At 42.5% G+C, this 21,136-nt stretch overlaps 1 protein-coding gene across 1 annotated transcript in view; it reads left to right on the top strand.

The window, feature by feature from the left end:
* The first annotated feature begins 3,263 nt into the window (after positions 1-3,263).
* Positions 3,264-21,136, top strand: part of CORIN (corin, serine peptidase) — a 113,168-nt gene continuing 95,295 nt past the window's right edge. The window contains exons 1-2 of the mRNA XM_021526370.3: positions 3,264-3,449; positions 19,614-19,758. Coding sequence (XP_021382045.1) covers positions 3,375-3,449; positions 19,614-19,758 — 220 coding nt within the window. The 5' untranslated portion in view covers positions 3,264-3,374. The remainder of the gene's footprint in view (positions 3,450-19,613; positions 19,759-21,136) is intronic.

Below are 21,136 nucleotides of genomic sequence, written 5' to 3'. Positions count from 1 at the left end.
TTGTTTGTTCTCAAGGACTGGTGTAGTGAAGCAGCAAACTTTCCCAGATAATGATGACTGACACACTGTAGCCCAAGTTTTAGGTATGCTTTTTCCCTTTTCTACTTCTCAGATGAATTCTGGAGTTATGTAATTGTGTTCCTTCATGTTACTGCTCTGACAGAATTGTGAGAATGGGTTGGGGGAGTTGATTAAGGTGAAACAAATGGGACTGGACTTGGTAGATTTTTTTTTTTTTTTTTTGCCTCACAGGGAGGCTGATTTACTAGATATTTCTGCTGATCTTAATTACTGGAGAAGGAAATGTTATTAAGCAGATAGTACCAAAATTTGTTCATAAAAGCATCTCTTGTGGCTTTAAAGCAGTGAACTCTGAGTTTGTCATCTCAGCAGTAGTTCAGGCTCCAAAACATATCTGCTCTGTGCCAGCTTTCTCTGAGTGGTGAGCTTGTGTGTTGTGAGGTTAGAGCACAGAGATGCTTGGTCTGAAGTGTGTTCCAGTGCCAGGCAGTGGGAGGTGATATGTGTGCTTTAGGTTGGAGCATTCTTGTTTGGACAGTTCATGTGTGACCTCGTTCTCATTTTCATTTAGTTTGGATATCCTTCTTCTGCTTGGGTTGCACCCTGTTACCAGGTGTTATCTGTGACCATTTCAATATCTCTCTTTCCTTGCTTCATGAATATATTTGTATTCCTGTCTGCTCTTATTCAAGTAAATTAATCTGTTGCTCTAGAAAATTAGAAAATTAAGAACCTGTAGTGTTTTGTATTTCCTAGGAAAAGAAATGCAAGGTAAAAATTATGGAAAAAATCAAATGAAGTCAAATTAATTATACGATAATGAGATATGCTTCTTTCCACAAAGATGGAAAGATGTTTAGATGTTAATGAATTACTTGAATACTTCGTTAAGACATCTATATGCCATGGTACAAGAAAACAGTTCTGTGGTATGGATAGTCTATGAACTGTGATACATCAAACTCAGCTGTAAGGTAGGCTAAACAGCAACTGTGTAGAAGTACGTCATACTCTGAGGGAACTATGGCTTGATTCAACCAAGCATTATTTACTCTAAATAATTGTTGCTCATGCAGTGATTTTCATAAAATTACCAACAAAACCAGAACTCAGGCATTTGTTGTGTGCTGCTGAATCTTGTTGTGAAACTCTAGTTTCAGTGGCTCTCCTAATGGAGGAAATTATTTTGAGATTAGGAATCAAGACTGGCTTGGAGTTTGAAATTCACAGTTCTCCAGCTGAAGCCATGCTCAGCCAAGGCCAAGCTGGCTTTGCAGTCTGAGTCATGTACTGCACCTCTTTGATACAAGTTTTCATTTACTGTTATTAGAATTTTTGACAGGGCTACCTAATCTCTGTAATGAATCACACATTATGGTTTGATTCCTGCATTAAGCACAAAATATTTGTTGTTTTACATTAAGCAATATGATGATGTTGCATAAATGGTCTTGCTTCTCTCTTTCAGTGCTTTTCCTGTTTTTAATGCAATTGTTTTAAAACCACCACTGTTGTCCTCCAGCTGCTGGAGTTTGGTTTGGAGAGATGTTTGGTTGGTTGGGTAAAATTGCAGCACTGAATTACCATGAGCAGAAGCCTCTAAGTACATTGGCAAATGTTTGCACATTTGCACACGAAGTAATAGGGCCTAAATCTGAAGGTATGGAAAAGAAACTGGGGGGGGGGGGGAAGCTAAGAAGTGTTCATCTTATTTATTTATATATAAATATATATAACACCATGTGTTTATATTTACAAATATAAACACTTATGAGGAGTATCACCCTCACTGATTATCAAGAGTGGTGACAGGACTGGAAGCTATATTCATAGAGAGGTGGTGGTTCACATTTTCTTGGGTGTTTTCTGATTTGCATTTTGAATGATAGCATTTCGGAAGCACTAAATCATGCACAGTAAAAACTGGAAGCCTTTCTGGTTTACCGATGTCATCTCAGAACCTGCTGCAGCCCCAGTGACATCTTTCTGTGACTCCTGGAAGGGTCCTGAACTGTTTATATTCTGGTAGCACACACTTCTGTCCATGTTGTACTCATTGTCTTGCCTTTTGTCCTGTTGACTTTATCATTCTTGGATAGTATTAGTGAGCTCCGTTGTATGCACAGACCAGGACTTCAGTCAGACTTGACATCTTTGAATGCAAATACAGGGTCAAATGCAGGTCTTAAAAGCTGGTATCTCATGCGGGTAGGGCATTTGCTCTGTCATTTGCAGCTTCAGGCGGCACTTCTTTCTTGGCCAGAAAATTTTGCTACAACAAATATGCAACAACCAGCACATCCCTCCAGCTCCGGATCGTTGGGGCCGGTCAGGACCGGGACCGGCGCGGGGACAAGGAGTAACGCCGTCGGGTCGCCGCTGTTCCCCCGAGCAGCGCTTCTCGCAGGGGAGGGACGGGGCACGGCAGGCTTGTCGCCGGGGGTCTGGGACCGGAGCCTTCCTGCGGGGAAGGAGCTGGAGAAACCTGTCGTTGGCTCCAGGAGGTTTCTCCTGCCGGAGCTCTTTCCCCTCCGCTTCTGCTGTGCCAGCGCCTCTTTCAGCTCTCTTTGGAGCCTTTGAGCCTGGGCTGCGACAGCCCAGCCGCTGTGCTAGAGGGAAGCGTTGCAGTCGCCGCAGGCGCGAAACTCTCCGTCCCTGGCTGAAAAGAGAGCCTTTGCCGGACCGTAACGTAAAACAAAGCGCAGGGAAATCCACCCGGGAACTGCGGATAAATGAAGGGACACGGGACTCTGGCCCACGCTTGCCGAACTCTGCGCCTCGAATCGATTCGGTGGGCCGAGAGCGCCTGCAGGTCCGTGCGCTGGGCTGGCTCCAGATCGCTTCAGCCGCAAGTGCGCGTCCGGGCGGCCCGGGGGCCAGGGCGCGGCGGAGCCCCGGCGAGCCAAGGTAAGGGGTGCGAGGGGCGAGCTCCGCGGGTTCTTGCCCCTTACATCAGCTCTGGTTCGGGCTTATCTTGCCACCTGAGGCCCTTCGCAGCGTGACGACGCGTCCCTCAACCGGATGGGGGGATGGGGGGGCGCAAAGCCTGTGCCCACTCCATCCGCCCTCCCTGGGGGACGGCTTTAGAGCGAAATTAGCAAGTAAGCTGTCTCTCAGCTTTTCCCCAAGGGGTAGAGCCTTGTGTGCGAAAGGGGTGGAGATGTGGCTCTTTCTCGCGGAGGTTTATTATTATTGGGTGGAGGAGCGGGGAGGGGGAGTCTGCAGAGCAGACAAAATGCGAAGCCCTCCCCGCAAGTGTGTCTGTGCAGGAGGAGGGTGCAGTTCGTCAGAGACCGAGGTAGAGAACGGTGAGGGGGCGGCCAAAGTGGAGAGGGGTCAGCAGCAGCCAGAGCATGCTCTCCACGCAACAGTTTCCTGCCCTGCCTGCGGAGGAGGAGCGCTACCGGCAGGTCCTCTCCGCCAGCCGGGTAAGGCGAACCTCAGGGCGCTCCCCTCCTCGCTGTGGGCCGCCTGGGGACCGCGGGCAGGGGCCCTGGGAGGGCGGCTGGCTCCCCGCTCGGTGAGCCCCGGACTGCGGGCGGGGGCAGCGCGCTCAGGGGCCACCGCCGGCGGCCCGGGGGCAGATCCCGTGCGCGGCGCACGGCGTGCGGTGCCGCCGCGGGGCTGAGCGGTAGGGCGCTCGGGCAAGCGGAGAAGGGGTCACCCCCTCTCCGAGCCCGCCGAGCTGTTGTAACGAGAGCGGACCCGTGGCTCGCAGGCAGGGACGGGGCCGTGTGCCCTGGAGGCGCGGCCTGGAGGACGGCCGGGGACAAGTGACCTGCCGTGATGGGGCCGTCCCGGAGCGCTCCTGTGTCGAAACTTGCGGGGACGCGCCGGGAACGGCCGCGTTCAGAGGCGCGGGCTGCAGGTGAGCCGCAGCCAGCAAGCGCTCGTTGTCGGCGTCTCAGGGAGAGCCGAGCGGCGCCCTCGCCCCGCTTTTCTCACCAAGCGCGGAAGATCAGCTGGGTTTCTGTGCCCGGTAAATGCTCTGCCGCTGGAAGGAGCGGGAAGGAGTTGGCCGAATCCGACGACAACAGGTCCGGCCAGGATTTGCAGCGGCAAAGTTTAGGCTTAACCTCTGTCAGGGCTATCGTGGCAGCTCCGCCGTCGGCTGGGCTCCCGGGGAGCCGATGCACCGTGACCCTGGCGCGGTAGTTGTCCCCCGGCATCAGCGGGAGCTTGCTTTATCCTTGCGTCGGTGCACCCTGGGATCGGGTGGAGGGACCCCCACTCTCTTCTCACGGCTGTCCGGCGGGATGGTACTGGTAGCCCCCATGAGGTTATCCTGTACAGGGTCACAGGGAGACCTTAATCCTTCCAGGGAGAGCCAGCCAGTATAGTTGTGTCAGGAGAGGATAGCGCAGGTGTGGTGTGGGCAGTCTCGCAGCACACACCTGTGGGGAGGGATGAGCGGGTCTGCCGCTCTTGTGGGAGAGGCTGCATAAGAGGAGGCGAGAGGGCGCTCGCAGAAGGTGGCTGCTGCGCTGGTGCGAGCTTGCAGGATGGGTCCCCTTAGCCTGCCCTTCCCTCCGCTAGCCGGGGCGCAGGTGTCTCCCCAGTGTGCGCGGCGGGGGCCGCAGCTGTACAGCGGGGCCGGTGTGGAGCCCGCGGCGAGCGAGCGGCAGCGCCCGCAGGAGGGAGCGGCTGCCCTCGCCCTCCGCCGTCGGGGGAGCGGCTGCGCCATACCGGAGTGCCGAGCCCGAGGCGTGGCACTTGTGGGGAGGGCGACGGAGCTTCTCGCGCTGTCACACCGATCGTACGCGGCCGAAATGGCACAGCAGAGGGTTTCGCAATTTTATAAACACGCCAGTATACTTAAGTAGTATCATTGCTCCACTTGATTTAAAATGCAGAATCCTTGGATGCATTTCATGGCAGGTGATTAATTAATTAACTTAATTTACTAGCAGTCTGGTTGAGATAATGAAACTCTGAAGTGAAATCAAATATCTAGAGCTTTTAATGCATTCACGGGATCTCTTGGGAAGTTTTGGCTTTCAGCAGTAAGAGCATGGTAGTGGATTTTTCCATATGGCTATGTACAACCTTCCTGTGTTCCTAAAAGATGGATCAGTCAGCAGGACTAAATTCTTTTGTTTGTTTTTGTAATGGATGTTCCAGATGGAGATGTCTGTTATAAGCTTCTTGGGTGCTGTGGCACATGGATGAATGAATGTAGCGCTGAGGTAGTCCAAACAACTAAAAAGTTGTAATACAAGAAATCGGAGAACTGCTCTCCCTAGAAAAGCTGGTGGCATCCCCAGAGGATCTTGGACATCCAGGTTCTGTAGAAAGATGGAGACTCCTCCAGCTGAACAAGGGAATCCTAAACAGTGTTTAAACCTTTTAGCAATTACATGTTCATGACTTTTTTCCCCTCCTCCAAAGGCTCTTTATGAAGTACCCCAACAGGCAGACAGATCTTTCTGCCTGTGGAGAAGCCTGGCCCTTCAACCCTTCAATCCCACATATAATCCTCACTCAGAATGCATTTTTTAAGGAAGCCACCAGCACTCATTTTCCCGAGAAGGCTCTTGCGGTGGTGAGCTAGGCAGTACAGAATGCTTTCCCATGAGGAGTTTGCTTGTGCTCTTAGTATCTCATGAGGCCATCAGGACAAAATATTGTTTTTCCTGAGTCTTTTGGAGGTGGAACTATAAAATACTGAAGAAAACATTCACTTCCTTTCCACAAGTCTTAGCTGGGACTCGCCTGTATCCAGAGAACTTGAGTGTCCAGTGAATTAAAAGTATTGTATGTAGATGGTTGGCAATTTGTCATGATTGGAGGTGTTCTATAAAATATGTGTAGGGCAATTTTATATATCTCTGTTATTGTTTGGCTGTTAGTTTTGTATTAGATGATGTCTATATATACAAGTCAAAGCCAAGACTGTAAACAGTGCCAGTAATTATTTTAAAATGTGAAATGTGGGTTTACTTGAATGTAGGAGTTGCCCTTTTTAAAATTTTTCTTTTCCTGCTAAGCTGATACACGTGTTTAGGTCTTAGCACTCAGCTCCCTTGAGGAACATTACTGTCCTGGCATTGTATTAAGTCCATGTATTGCCAGACACATAATTTCTTGTCATTACTTGCATAGCCAGACAAGGAATGTGTGCAGAGGCTGAGGTGGATAAGCACCCAGACAGAAATCTCATTTGTCAGAAGGAGAATGGTCCTCTCACATGAAGGTGAAATAGGCAAGGGAATTTTCGGATGGTTAGATCTGGCAAAGAAATCCAGCAACTTCTGCTCAACTACTCTAACTAACAAACCTTTTGTTGACAAGCAGGAAGACAGCACTTCAGTGTGGCTAAGTGGATGTTTGAGCTCTGTGAGTCTTTGCCATGCTGAGGCCCAGCAGGTTCAGGTCATCCCAATCCAGGAGACACAGTATAAGCACTACTGGCACTTCTTAAGATGTGGGAGCTATATCTTTGACCCCACCTGGACTAGGAGGCCCTGGCTGCCAGGTCATCTGCTTTCAGGCTGAACAGATCATGCTGTTAAGGCAGTTACATACAGTGGCGCTATCTCCTAGTGTGGTCAGGTTTTAAAAGATGGTGGTTACAACTACATTGTGTGGGAAGAGTCCTGTCAGCGTGTCAGGTATCCTTAGCAAGTGCTTACAAGGCCAGATGAATGTCTTGTTTCTGAATGCCAGCCAGGGTTTGGCAGGGGTGAATGTCAGGCCACTTGCAGCAGGGCAGTTTTAGACTTGCACTTGCAGCTAAGGTCCTTTCAAATGTGGCTGCCAGACACCTCCTGCTATTTAAATGCCTTCAGGATGAAGCAGCTAAGTAAGCAGCAGGGCTAGAAGGGGCCAGTCTGATTACAGTTTGAAATACTGATGCTCGTAATCTGTCCCAGTTTCCTTCCCTACTGAAAAGATATGGACCTCCTAAGTAGCAGGCTGGGTACATGCAGTTCTCAGTGCCAGGAGAGAAGGGTGGTTGATAACTTGCTGTGAAGTGATGGGTTGTCATAGTAGGAGAAAGAAAGGTTAAAGCCTCCTTGCAAAAGTCTTCACATTCAGAGCAGTTCTGAAGACAGTATTCAGATAGCTCCAGCATGACTATTCTCATTGCTTCTGAATTTTTAATTCTCTTGGCCCTCCAGTCAGTTGTTGCTGTGTGAGTGTGTGCAGTTTCACCTACAACTGTCCTGGGCTTCACTCTGGGTGCCAGGGCCTGAGAGCCCCATCCGCTTGCTGAGACTGCGGGAGTGGGGCGGCCCTCGCTCCCCGAGGGGCTGCCTGAGTCAAAGCGGGGGCACAGAGGGAGGAAGAGCGCCTGGGCCTTGTCCCTTTGGCTCTCGCGGCAGCAGCCCCCGTGTCCGCCGGGCTGTCCCCGTGTCCGCCGGGCTGTCCCCGTGTCCAGCACACGGTGCCCGTGTCCGCCGGGCTGTCCCCGTGTCCAGCACACGGTCCCCGTGTCCGCCGGGCTGTCCCCGTGTCCAGCACACGGTCCCCGTGTCCAGCACACGGTCCCCGTGTCCGCCGGGCTGTCCCCGTGTCCAGCACACGGTCCCCGTGTCCAGCACACATCCCCGTGTCCGCCGGGCTGTCCCCGTGTCCAGCACACGGTCCCCGTGTCCGCCGGGCTGTCCCCGTGTCCAGCACACATCCCCGTGTCCGGCGGGCTGTCCCCGTGTCCAGCACACATCCCCGTGTCCAGCACAAATCCCCGTGTCCGGCGGGCTGTCCCTGCTCCCGGCCGCCTTGCCCGGCTGTGCTGAGGGGCGAAGCGGGGGCTGCTCCTGGGTCCTCTCCCAGTCCGCAGCCCCCGGCAGAAGAATACGATGCCGATCGCATCCTTTCCCTCAGTCCCCCGCCCTCTATAAATAACTCTGGCTGAGCTGACCTGTCAGATTCCCCCGGCAGAGCGGATCCCCTGACCCGGGCCGCCTGCAGTGGAAAGTCTGAATGCAAAACATACCGTAGTAAAAATAGAGCGGCCGGGGAGCCCCGCCGGCAGGTCCCGGCGGCGTCGGTGCCGCACCGGGCCCGGCTCCCGCTGTCCCCTGGGCGCTCCCGTCAGCTCTGGGAACTCCCCTGCTCCTAAATCTATGTACACTTGAATGCCCCAGTGGTGAATGCTTTTCTCGCTGTCAGATGGAAGCATAATTCATTTTTGCTGTGGAACAGATAGTGCCAAGTAGCGTTTTTAATTTCAGCTTGCATTTCTAACCAGCAGAGAGGAAAGAAATACAAAAAATGGTTAATTTCCTAAATGCAAACATTATTATGTGCAAACATTATTATGAGATGACTGTCAAGCAAGAGAGTCTCATTTCAAAAAGAGGTGAGAATGTTGCTACCTCTGAAGTCTGAATTAGATTCCATCCTGTGCCTACCTTGTGCAGACAGCTGCTCCCCTGAAGGGATAGATGCTCCTTGGCTATGGTTTCAAGTCATTATTATTTAAAGCAGTGCTTGTAACTAAATTGTGCATATATAATTTCTGGTTGTTTTACCTGTGAAACTTGAATATCTGGAGGTTAAAGCCAGCAACAGACACGAGAAAACGCTGTCTGATGCTGCTGGTTCATCCGTGTCACAGTTGCTGGCCTCAGTGCCTGGGGCACAGCCGGCTCTGGGAGTGGTGGTGGCGGGGCCTCGGCCCCCAGCCGAGCGCCCCATGGCCACTTGCTCTCTACCCCATCCTGTGGCATGCGGGAGAAAACAGAAAGAATGAGAAAGCTCATGGGTCAAGATAAAGGCTGGGAGATCCCTTTGTGATTACAGTCATGGATGAAACAGACTCGAGTGGAGTAAATTAGTTTATTACTGATTAATACATATTGACTGACTCAGATATTGTGAAAAAAAACCTAAAAAATGGAGCAAACATTAAAACACTTCAGGAAAATATCTCTCACTTCCCAGATTTAGCATTGCACCAACTCCTCTCCTTCCCCTTTGTTATCACCACAGGTGGCACTCAATCTCTTAAGTAAGGACATGAACAGCACAGGGAAGGACTGTGGTTCTCTTCTACTTCTTAGTTCTTATTCATCCTTTGTAGGCTGCCGTCCTTCTTGGGAGTATTTGCTCTACCATGGAGCACATACTTCTCTGACCTTGGTGTTGGCACTTCTAACTCTATTCCTGCTTCTCTGCCTTTGTGGTGTGTGTGCCCTTTCTTAAATACTTTTTACAGAGGCACCACCAACTTGGTTGATGGGCTCAGCTGTGTTCTGTGGTGTGGATCCAGGTGGAACTGGACATATCTGGCACACAGCAGCTTCTGCTCTCTTCTCAAGGAGGCAAAACTTGCAGTCCCCTCACTGCCAGCAGCTTGCCACCTACATGGATGTCCATGTAATTGGGACAGAAGTGGTGGCCAGGGTACTGACCAGAGTAGCAGTGTTGCCTCTGTGGTTGTCTTCTTCCCTGTCCCTCATCCCCTATCCCCGAATCATGAAGGGATGGAAATAATCCAACCATCCTTTTGTTCCTTTTCATCATTTCTGTCATTAGAGTGGAACCTTTGCATCATCTGCTTGAGTGCCACAGTTTATAGTTCTCTGGGATTTTTTTGAGTTGTTTCCAGCATAAGGTAGCTTTTTAGCACATTGACCTCTAGAAAGTTAATAGAGGCTGAAAATCAGATACTGACAGAGCTGCTTTTGAATGGTGAAGTTTGTGCTGTGATGATTCAAGTGCTGCCCCTGGGGGACAGCTCCTGTAAGTCTGTGGGAAAAAATGCTGTCAAGTTACATCATTGCAGGTGTTCCTGTAAGCTTTTTCTCTTCCAGAATTCCAAAGCCAATTTTTTCTTGCAAAAGAAGTATTTTGTATATTGAACATTTAATTGATCTTCACCTAGTCCTTTGAGGGAAAGGAAGTGAAGGGAGAGTTTCCTATTTTTTAGGACTGCATCAGGTTTCTTCTACTCCAATTCATGTGCTGTAGTTCAGGGAGATTCCAATATTCAGTGTATGGTGCTTTTGCTTTGGGACTGGTTGGTGATTGTCAAAGTCTGTTTTTCCCTTCTTCTTTTCCTAAAACCTGTAACCCTCAGTTTTGCCATATACAGAACCTGGTGTTTTAAAAACTAATGTGCTAGAATCTTTCAGAAGTGATTTGTTTGATGCCAGAGAGAGATTTCACTTGGCAGTGATTTAGCAGTAGTAGTAACTGCTCAGAGCAATTCCTATTACTGTTCATCACCTCAAAAGAACTCCTAGTTTCAAAATAGCCTATACTGTCACTATAATATTACTGAAAATTTCTTTATAACATCAAAGACTCAGGAAGCATTTCCTAAGGAAAGAGACTCTCATTTTCCTCCTTTTCTGCCTCTGAGTGAAGCAATGAGAAATTGCTTATGTGCTCCTTGCATTTTTCATTGCACTAGTGATTTCAGAAAGTAGTCAACTCTTTCTTTTGGAAATAAAACCTCTGGTAGGTAGCACTGAGGAGTTTTCCATCCCATCTCTGAGTCCTGCAGCTCTACATTCATGTAATAGTACAGCAGATAGCTGTAATCATGTTTTCTCCTGACTTCTATGGGACTGTGGAGCAACATGGACACGTCTTCTATTGCTGCTGCTTTTGCTATCAAATTTTTTGCTGGGTGGATTATTTTGCCTGTGTTAAAGTTGTCCTGAAACCAATGACAGCTAGAGATTATAGAAGCAGCACAGGCTACATTTCTCAGGCTTTTCCTAGCCTCCTGCATTTTCACATCTCCAGGAAGAAACAGACAGCTGAGCCCTCCTTGCCTTAACAGCCTTTCCTTTTTTGCCATGACACAGTATTGAGTGACAGATGTTGCTGAGAGATAGTTTATTGTTTGAAAAAGCTAGTTCTGTGCATCTGCAAATATTCCTAAAAGGATAATAGATCTGAAAGAATATTAAGAACTGTAGAATAAGTCGCTTTCTTCTCTTTTTTTTTCCTCACATTGCCTTTTGATATGCAGCAACAGAAGAATTAAGTAGTAAATGTCTTTTCTTAAGATTTTCTTAAGCTTCATTTTGTCCCTGCTCAGCTATTTTAAGGGTATTAGTTTAAATAATTTGGAGTGCATGTAGACAAGCCTGGAAAGGAAAACTGAAATAATGATTGAATGTGTTTAAAAGTTTTTAACAAATCCTTTTCCCTATAAAGTGAGAGATATGGAATAGTGTTGATGGTAGTCTGGATGGCTTGAGAATCCAGATGGTTTCCATTTGCTTTTTCCTTATCATAGATAGGATTATTCTATGACTCTTGGAGTTTTCCAAAGAAAATGTGAATGGAAGGAAATCTGGCATCTGTTCTAGGGATGACAGATTGAATATTCCTAGCCATAAATACAATAGAATTTTTATTATTTGATGAAATAATCAGATTGTTATTGTTTCAGTGACTTAGATGGATGCTTTTATCCCATAAATCTTTATGTGATTCATAAAACTTCATTATTATGTCAAAGTCATAGTCAAATATATTCACCAGTGTAAGTCCCTTCTTAACCCACTTAATCTTGAGCTTTCTGTATTGGCTCTTTTTTTCTTTCTTTCTTTTTTTTTTTTTTTTTTTTTTTGTAAGTTCAGCACAGCAATATTGAATAGGTTTTTAATCTTTATTCTCCTCTCCAGTTATTTCTGTCTCAGTGTTCTGGTAGTTTCAAAAAATATTCTTGTCTTTCTTTATTTTCTTTTGCTGAAGCAAAATGTTCAAAGACGACATGTTTCTGAACAAAGTGGTATCCTACTGAAAAATGAATGAGTCACCTCTAAATTTTTTAGGTAGTAGGTTATCGACCTTTGTGACATTCTGTAAATCCATTTTCATCTTTGGGAGGAGGTCAAATAAAAAGCCAGCTATGCTGAACAGATGAGGCTTTTTCTTTGACACTAAATCACATACTTTCCTTTGATTAATATTGCTGTTGGCCTTATCTTTGGTCCAAGGGTTAGTATCTTTTATAATCACAATTCAGAAAAAAATTCAGTAAAGTGAATATTATACATTCAAATCTTAAATTTTCATTTCTTTTAGGCAGATGTTTATAGCTGAAGAATAATTATGCATTTTTAATGAAAATTTAATAAAGACTCATGAAAGATAAAGAGACATGCTTTTAAAAAGACTCCTGCAATCTTTTAGCTTGCATTCTACTTTACCATCCAGTTAATGTAATTAAAACTTCTGATTTTAAATGGGTTAAGCAATTGCATAAGCAGTAGGCATTACACAGAGGGTTAAACCTACTGATGAGGCATTAACAGGAAAAAAAGGTATGTCCAGTTATGATCTCTAACTACCTTTTGTGGGATGGGGCTTCTGATGGCATTTCTACACAGGCAGTGGGTGACTGATGCACTCAATGTGAGCCACAGGACAGGCAGGATTTCTTTTTGGCCTTTCTAGTTTTCCAGGATTGAAAGATTCTTCTAAGAGGAGCTTTTCCTCTAACAGTATCCCTCCACCCCTTCAAAATGTTTTTGGTTTTTTTTCCTTTTTTTTTATTGGCAGAAAGTAGGCCACTAAGATTTTTCTGTGGGTTTTTTTTATGGTTTTCAAATTTGCCTTTCTTATGCTAATGGCTCTTCTGCAGACATCTGCTCATTGAATTCCCAGCAAGGCAGGAACCTGAAGAGGGTACTGTGTTACTTACTCCCTGCTTGCTGGGTTCTCAGCAGTGTGTAGCCAGAGGCTTGCCATCGCTGTTCAGCGTGCTTAACTCAATGCAATGAACATCTGGGTAGTCAGGAAAGCATTAGAATAGTCTCTCTGTGTGTTCAGAAAAACAGCACGGCACTGTGGAAACTTCCATGAGTAATTTTTGCAAGCCATAGCAACTTAAAGAAAACTAATAACCCAAAAAGCATGAATTCTGCATTAGTTAAAGAGTACTTTCCCCAGAACAATTTCCCACTGCTTGGTGGAAGTGGGCTGAATGGATGTTCGTGTTCTGGCACTGAGAAATATCAGATAATGCTAACCATAGTCTAATCTTTAAAGTTAATGCCTTTCATACACATTTCAGCTTTTAAAAAAATCTTTGCTATCTTCCATATGTTTAACAAACCTTGCTCATTTTGTGAGGAATGGCAACATCACACATCTTTACCACCAGCTGTGAATAGTAAAGAAGAGAGAACTTAGAATTGTAGTAAGTTTGCCATCAGCTGTACTGTTTCCTAATATGAACATTCTCGAGAATTCAACAAAGTTCCATTGTAAATGTGGGAAGTATCCCCACAGTAGTTTTAGGTTTACATCGGTGAAATTATAAATAATTGAAAAGATGTACAATATATAAATAAATATGTAAACAATTAACATTTATGCCAAAACAGAATCATTATTCAGCAGCACTTATTTTTAAAAATGAAGGGATTACAACATACTGGTATTTCAGAGTGATACTGCCATTCTCTAGTAATGATCCTTTTTCCCTGTTTTCTAATTCAAATTTTGAAGACTGATTTGTAAAGACTGTATATGTTGGCTAATAGTGTGTCTTATTCTCATTTATAATGAGATGAAGATTAGAATCCAAGAAAATACTCTTTTTCATTTCCATCTTTTGCATGAGATGTTAAGCATAGATTACCTGTAATGGAGATTCAAGGTCAACAGTTTGCTTCCCAATAGCTTTCTGCTGTCTAAACAAAGTATTTTTAGGGAGACCAATTATTAAATTATTTATGTTTATTTTGATATAAAATCGAAGTAAAGTGCCTTTATAGACCACTACACTGCCAGGATAGAACAGTGTATTCTTTCCCTGAAGAACTAGATGAAATGAGAATAAAGTCAGAACTCCAAATTGCCTGGCCGCAGTGCCTGTGTCTGGGTGGCCAACTTACTTGCACCTCCCTCAAAGCCCTCAGAAAGGGAAGAAAGAGTTACAAAAGAAAAGTTGCACCAGAGGCAGGCTCTCTTAATTGAGCATACACTGTGAAGATAGTAACTTGGGTGCTGGCAACACCACCTGCAGCACAGCATTTGTTTGTTATTCCACATGAAAGTAGATTTGGAAGTGCATATTGGTGGCTCTGGTAGCTGGTTCTTCCTCAGGCAGAAATGCAGAGTGAGGGTGGATTTTGCAGGAGGTGTCTGCAGTCACACCAGACAGCACAGCAGGCACACAGCAAAGGAGATCTCGCTTGGTAGCAGCAGTGAAGGGTTTCCCACACACAGGTGAGTGGGGCACCACAGGTGTGCCTTTGGATTTGGTCTCAGCAAATTTTCTGCTGGCTCGCTCAAACTGAAGCTGGAGCAGCATAAGAACAGTGTTGTCACTGAATGTGGAGAGATATACCTGCATGTCACCTTGTCCCTTCTGAGCTTCTCCTGCATACATACCTCCTCATTTACTCAAAGCTTCAAAATTGTTTCAGTGGCTCACAAAACTGCTGAAATTGTTGGGATTCAAGAACTCCAAATTTGTGCAGCAGAAATATTTGTAAATCTGAATTAGTGACTGACTTCTGGTGGTGCCCAATTTGATTTTTGCAGCACTGTTTCTCAACCTGGATTGAAAACAGCTTGAAAAATCTATTGAAAGAAGTGGTCAGTGGGTCTATATGGTAGTGTGAAAGGCAAAACATCACATTATTTTATACCTTGCATCTTCTTCAACACAAATGAATCATCACTGACACAGTTATACTTATTTAAGTGAAAATATACATCAGGAAGATTAAATGTGTTTCAGGTTTATGCCTCAAACAAAATAATCTGGCGTCTAGCACCAACCAAATACTTATTTTGGAAAGATAATGCCCAGCTTTATATAATATCTCCCTTAGTAGGATACTGTATATTTTGGATTGACTAATTTCATGGAAGAAAAAGGAGGTCTGATCGTCAAAATGAACTTCTAATTAATTATGTCAGCAATTTGTATTTTGTATGAGGATATGGAATTCCCTGGGAGAAGTTACAAGATTACAGTGAACTTGAACTATCAGCAAAATAGAGTATTTTATTGGCAAATAACAAGTTGTGGTAATAACATGCTTTTTATGTTTGCTGACTTGCTGTATGAAAAGTGTTGGTTGGGTTTTTTCCTGCCTTCTTTATGAAAAGGTCTTTGGATTTGTGATTTTTTTTTGCTGCTTTGCAAATGGCACTATTTACTTTTAGAATAACTATGATGTTACTGTTCTTCAATTTGTGTATACTAGAATTTTTTTACAATAAAGTAATCTAATGGAGGTGCATTGCTGACTCCTAGTATTCATGTAAACAGGACAAAATGAATAAAAAAATGTAGCGCATTTTCAGCTTCTCTTACTCATTACCAGGCCTTTGAATATTATGAGTTGATCAGAAAAGGCTGTAAGAATGAGCATGGTTAAATTTATATATTTATATGTGGTGTTCTGTGCTTAAACATTGCCACTTCACAAGGTCAGTTTTTGCTCTGTAGCCGTAACAGGTGGGAGCCATCTTCCTCTAATGGCAAAGAGAAAGCTGTAATGGCTGGTATAGTTGTGTCAGTCCAGTATCTAGAGATTTAAGAGTAGCATCATAAAAGCAGATGAAATCACAAGAGCTGACAACTGAGCACTGCTTCAGCATTAGAAGAGGAACAGTATCAAGGATACGGAAAGAGCTGCAGATAATTTTCACAGTTTTACATAATTATTGCTTGGCTGGATAATAGATTCCTCAATGGCATTATGAGGACTTCTGAGGACAATGGCATTATGAGGGCTCCTGTTTACTGCCCCCTGACATTATTTCTGCATTTCATGGTAGTACTTCCTTCCATTTCTTTCCATTACAAACACTAAATAATGCTTTGGTGTATAGTTTCCTGAAGATACATTAATGTTTCTGATCTAAGAGGTGTCTTCTACATTTCTGTGTAGAGACCCATCATGCACAGAAGATACTGACAGTAGGCAATTAGCCCTAATGATACTTCTTTATTGGGAGAACATCTATTAGTTCTGTGGTGACAACAGCAGGAGATATTTTTGTCGACTGCTTATACCATGATTCAGGCTGTTTTATAGACTAGTAACTGAGATACTTTTAGTATCTAACATGAAAATTGCATGCTGCCATAGGCTTTTCACCCATAAATCTTAATGTAATCTGTCATTTCTCTGCTTTAATATGACAGGTATATTATTGAAATGACAGCTATGAGATCATATTCTTTCTACATCTTGCAGAAAATAAGCTGTGAATTTTGGTCCAATGAATTTTTAGTCTTTTTGTAGTCAGATGGGACTACACACGCTTTTCCATCTTACTTTTTTCCTCCCTCTGTGGTTCCAGAAAATAAACTGAGCAGTCTGATCCAGCAGTTCTAGATAAACATAGAATTTTTTAAAAATACACCCTGAAATTAGTTCAGAAATTCTGTTTAGTCTATTTCCTTTATTGAAGTCATTACCAAAAGAATGCCACTCAGGTAAGCAGTGGTTAATATAATTTCATTAGAGACAAAACTTCTTAGCTGTCAGAAGAAATTATCTGATGTTTTTAGACCTCCTCTCTTCTGAATATATTCTTGTTAAGTACAAAACCTTTGTATTAAAAGCAAATGACTTGTTGCCTTAAAAAACAAATACCAATATTTCCTAACTGTAGTGCACAAAGTATTTAATTAAGAAAAATATTTCTTAGATTGAGTTTTCTAACAACAGTAGTTGGAAGAGAACTTGTACCAGTGTTCTTCAAGTATTGAGAATATATTTTAGTCCAGCGCTATAGATTTTTGACTAAATATATTTTATGCTTAAATCTTTAGCATTTAGGGCTGATTTCTTTCAGTGGGCCCTCAAGGATTCCTCTTTTAAGTCTTCTTGTCCTTCCCTTGGAAAGGGAGATAAATATGTATCTACCAGATAACTCAGAGACTTAGAGAACGAGTCAGAGAAACTCGTAACTACACAGAGAGTTGAGGGAGACCGTTTTTTTCTCTCAGCCACTAACCTAGAAGCTTGAAGTGAGCCAAGGAATAAGCATTTTGCAACCCTGTTTCCTTCCATAGGCCCATTTTTATCTGATGATTCCATTATTTATGTCTTTAGTCTATTATTTGTTCCTCTATTCCATTATTTATTAGAACTCAGGGAACAGAGCACATCTGCAGTTTATGCAGATACAATTGTCATGCTAGAGCACTTCAAGCTGGTGCTTTCTTTGTATATTGCAGTATTTGGTGGCAAGAGAAAAAGAAATACTATCAGGGAATATGCAAACAGTAGGTGTAATGCATTTATATTTATCTATAGGACACTTTATTAAATTCTCATTGTTGATATAGGAACCAGCAACACTGTCTCTAGTTTTAGTTCATATTCATCAGAGAAACTGTCAGAAAAAAAACTAATGTAGATGTTGAAGTGATGGAAAATAGTAAAACTGGAAAAATTAAGTTTATGCTTACATAGTCACTGACGATGATTAAACAGGTGTATTGTTTTTCCTGAGGTCTTTTCCTGTAGAAGGGAAAAATACAACATACTGTTTACTTGCCTATAAATATTTACTTTGCTGTTCTACAGAGCAAGCAATTCATGGTGCTTAGAGAAGTATGTCTTTAACAATACAGCATCCTTTTCTTGAGCGCTCACTGACAGTAAATTTGGATACAACAGCCCATTTTAAAATCTGTGGCAGTGAGTTGTCAATACAAAGATTGAGATTTTTTGCTTTTAGGAGTAGACAAGAAAGAAAATGTTTGATGTTCTCATTTAGTATTGAACATTTATGTGAAGTAAGTAGTATTTACAATGCTAGTAGACTTTAGAAAACATTTCTCACAGAAACAGAGCACCACCAGAAGCTCACTGTTTTAATTTGCACTCATTTAATGTTTCTGCTAGGTTTACTCTAAGATATATATATATAGATATATATATATATATGACAGCAGTGATAACTACTGTCAGTTAAGCACTTGTGCTTGAGATTATTGATTTCTCATGTACCTCCAGAATAAAGAGTCAAAAAATGAGGATGGATACTATTTCTGAATGTTTTTTCAAATATTTGAGAACAAAAATTTTGTTCTTTCTTGCTAAGTTTTTACTCCTAAGACAAACTCCTTGTGGAGTCACAGGTCAGAATTTACTTTGTATTACACTGGGTAGAGTTAGACATTTCTGCTTGGAACTTGGCAAGAAGTGCATCTTGGTTGGGAGTGATTTCTTTAGGAAAATGTGCTGGATCTAAAATTTGTCTTGAAGAAACTAAGAATCAGCTCTTGAGTGCCTTGATCACTGGGCTGTGTAGTGATGGTCCTGCTACTTGTTGTCTGGCCCAGAAGAACCAGGTTCTTTTTTACAGGATATCATTATTTCAAGGCATGGCATGCTCTGATTCAAGAGGAGTCTGTGTTCATGTGGTTATAATAGTCTGCTCTGTTGTAGATTTGATTTTTTAACTGCTTCAAGCAAAAGAGGGTGTTGAACTCAATTGCCTCGTTTCCTGTGGGAACACTGCATCTACTGCATCGTTGTCTGTGCTTTCAGAAGTAAATATGGCAGTGTTTTGGGAGATCTGTCTTCAAAGCAGAGTTGTGTTATTCCTCTGTTACCTGTGCTCAGAACTCACAAGGGGGCCTAACACAGGCTGGCATTTACAAGACTAATATTATTTATGTTGTAGACTTCAGTCTCTTGAGGTTCTTTGGGGAGAGGCTGTCAGGGTAATGGATGCCTTTACTCTTGTGTCCTGGCACAACCAACTTTGATGTGATTGATCTTCCTGACAAAGAGGATAAACTATTGGTCATCTTTTGGGAAGACACTGTCTGGAATGAATAAACCTATCATCCAGTTTCATGTTATCACAGGGAAGATTTTATTTTTTGGTCAATTTCAAATAAAGGGGCATTGACTATATACAGTTTCAATCTTGCTATTAAATATTAATTTGGAATTTTGTTTTTATTTCTGTTTAAAAACTATGACATTTCTCCAGTATATATGATCATAGTATTAATGGAGTAAGGTTTAAAAAATATAAAATGCATGTTTAGGCTTTTGCAAGGGTTTGAATTTATGTACTTTGTGCAGCTCAGTTGAATTCAGAAACTTGTTTTTTCTCTATTCTTTTGTATTCCACTCATAGAACAGAAAATGTGATTTGCAAACTCTAGAGAATACTGTGTTAAGTTATAATTATATAAAGTACTTAAAAAAATCAGACATCATTACTGTGCATAATAAGTCTTCTATTGTCACTTAAAGGTTATAATAGTATGTTGATTCTTTAATAAAAGAAACAAGAACATGGAGCTCTTGAATATTTAGTAATGGATTATTTTTAATTGTAAAATTATCTTCATTTAGCCTTATTCCTTAAATTTATTATATATGGTACATTTTTTTTTTCAAATAAAATACCTATTCAATATCCAGTTAATCAGAAATGCTTAGAAATTTCAATGACGCTATAAGTCTGTGGATATTGAGTAAAGTTTAATAAATGATATGGATTGCGCTAGACTGTCCACCAGAAAGAAAAGTTTACATACGACATGTCTTTAAGAATCTATTAGCTATATACAGCATATATTTAAATCATGTAGCTGTGTAATAGGGAGGGAGGACTGCTATTGAAAACAAAGGAATTACTGATGGTCCCCAGCATGATAAAACTGCATTTTTGTTTTTCAGGTCTTAGGAACAGATGAGGATGATATGGGGGATGGTTGCTCTCAGAAACTGGCTTCTGCCAAGTTCCTTCGACTTTTGCTCCTGATACTGATCCCATGCATCTGTGCCCTTATCCTTTTGCTGGTGATCCTGCTTACCTTTGTAGGTGAGTGCTTCTTTAATTAAGGAGACACTTCTTAAATTAAAGAGACTAAACTAAGTCCACGTTCTCAAGTGCTGGTATAACTGTAGACATTAGACATGTACGTTAGCACACGTACCTAAAAAACGAATCTACCTAGTCATTGTTTGTTGCAGAGAAGTAAGTCTGCTATTTAGATTTGTATCCTTCAAATGTATTTAAAGTGTCCATGAGGAAACCTTTCTGGTTTTCTTAAGGTAGATTTTTGGGGAACACATTATCTTGAACATGTTAGATAGTTTTCAGCAGCCATTTTACAAGTACAAAAGATACATTTGCTATAATTTTAGATCACTATCAGTAGAATGGAATATATATCTGTTTATGTCACACGTTCATATGCAAATCCAATTCTTATTTTCAGGTGAAATTTAATTTATAAATAGCCACAACTTTTTCTGAATAGCATACAAAATATTAACTATTTAACTAAGGAAAATTATGTTCATTTCTTTTACATACAAGATATGTATCAATGCAGAACTCCAAATATGTTTTGTGGAAACTGGTTCAAGGTATTAATAGATTTCATAATGGCTGAGTCTGTGAAGTAATTTTCATAATTAAAAAGTGCTAATTTATTAGCATATTTTTTAAAAAAAGTCTTCCCTTTGTTACTTTTAGAAAAGCTGACATATCATTAAATTGCTTCAAGTACAAAATGAAAAGGACAATAAAACTAGGTTAAAGTTATTTTTTCAGGAAAAAAAAAGGTTAAAAAAACTGCTTTCAGTGCTAAGTGTTTTTGGGTTTTTTTCATTTTTCTTTTTGTTAGTGAGAACATTTTCTAATTGAGCTTCCTTAGGTACTTCAGAAGCACATCTGAAATAAGTGGGGTAATGTATCCAGTATCCAGATATATAGATATAAATCCATTTTCCTATTTTAAACACTCCAATTTCAATACACATCTAACAGTCAAACGGGAAGCCTAGGAGGAAACTAAAGATGTCTCAAAAGCACTGTCAAAATCAGGACAATTTAAATCTGTTCTCTCAATTCAGTCTGTAAAGGATATGCAACACAACATTGTAGGCCTGTTCTTTTAATTTAGTTTAAGTTAAGGAAGTAAGAAAACCCCCAAAGCTAGTGAATGTTATGACTGACAGGTAAGTCTTGGGTTATATCTTTGAACTAAGAACAGTCTGAAATGGATTAAGAGCAAGTAAGTCTTGCAATTAGGAAATATGAAGCCGTTAAATTGGCTTTCCTTATGTTTAGCATTCCATTTGTATCTTTCATATCCTCTGCCCTAGATTTTCATTCTTTGGTGAGAAAGCAGATAAAAAGTCAGGTGCATTTACATCAGCTCTACTCAATCTCTTCCTCAGGCATATATTGA

The sequence above is a fragment of the Lonchura striata genome, chromosome 4 (genome assembly GCF_046129695.1).
Source record: "Lonchura striata isolate bLonStr1 chromosome 4, bLonStr1.mat, whole genome shotgun sequence".
NCBI classification, from domain to species: Eukaryota; Metazoa; Chordata; class Aves; order Passeriformes; family Estrildidae; genus Lonchura; species Lonchura striata.
This window is presented reverse-complemented; position numbering and strand designations above follow the sequence as displayed.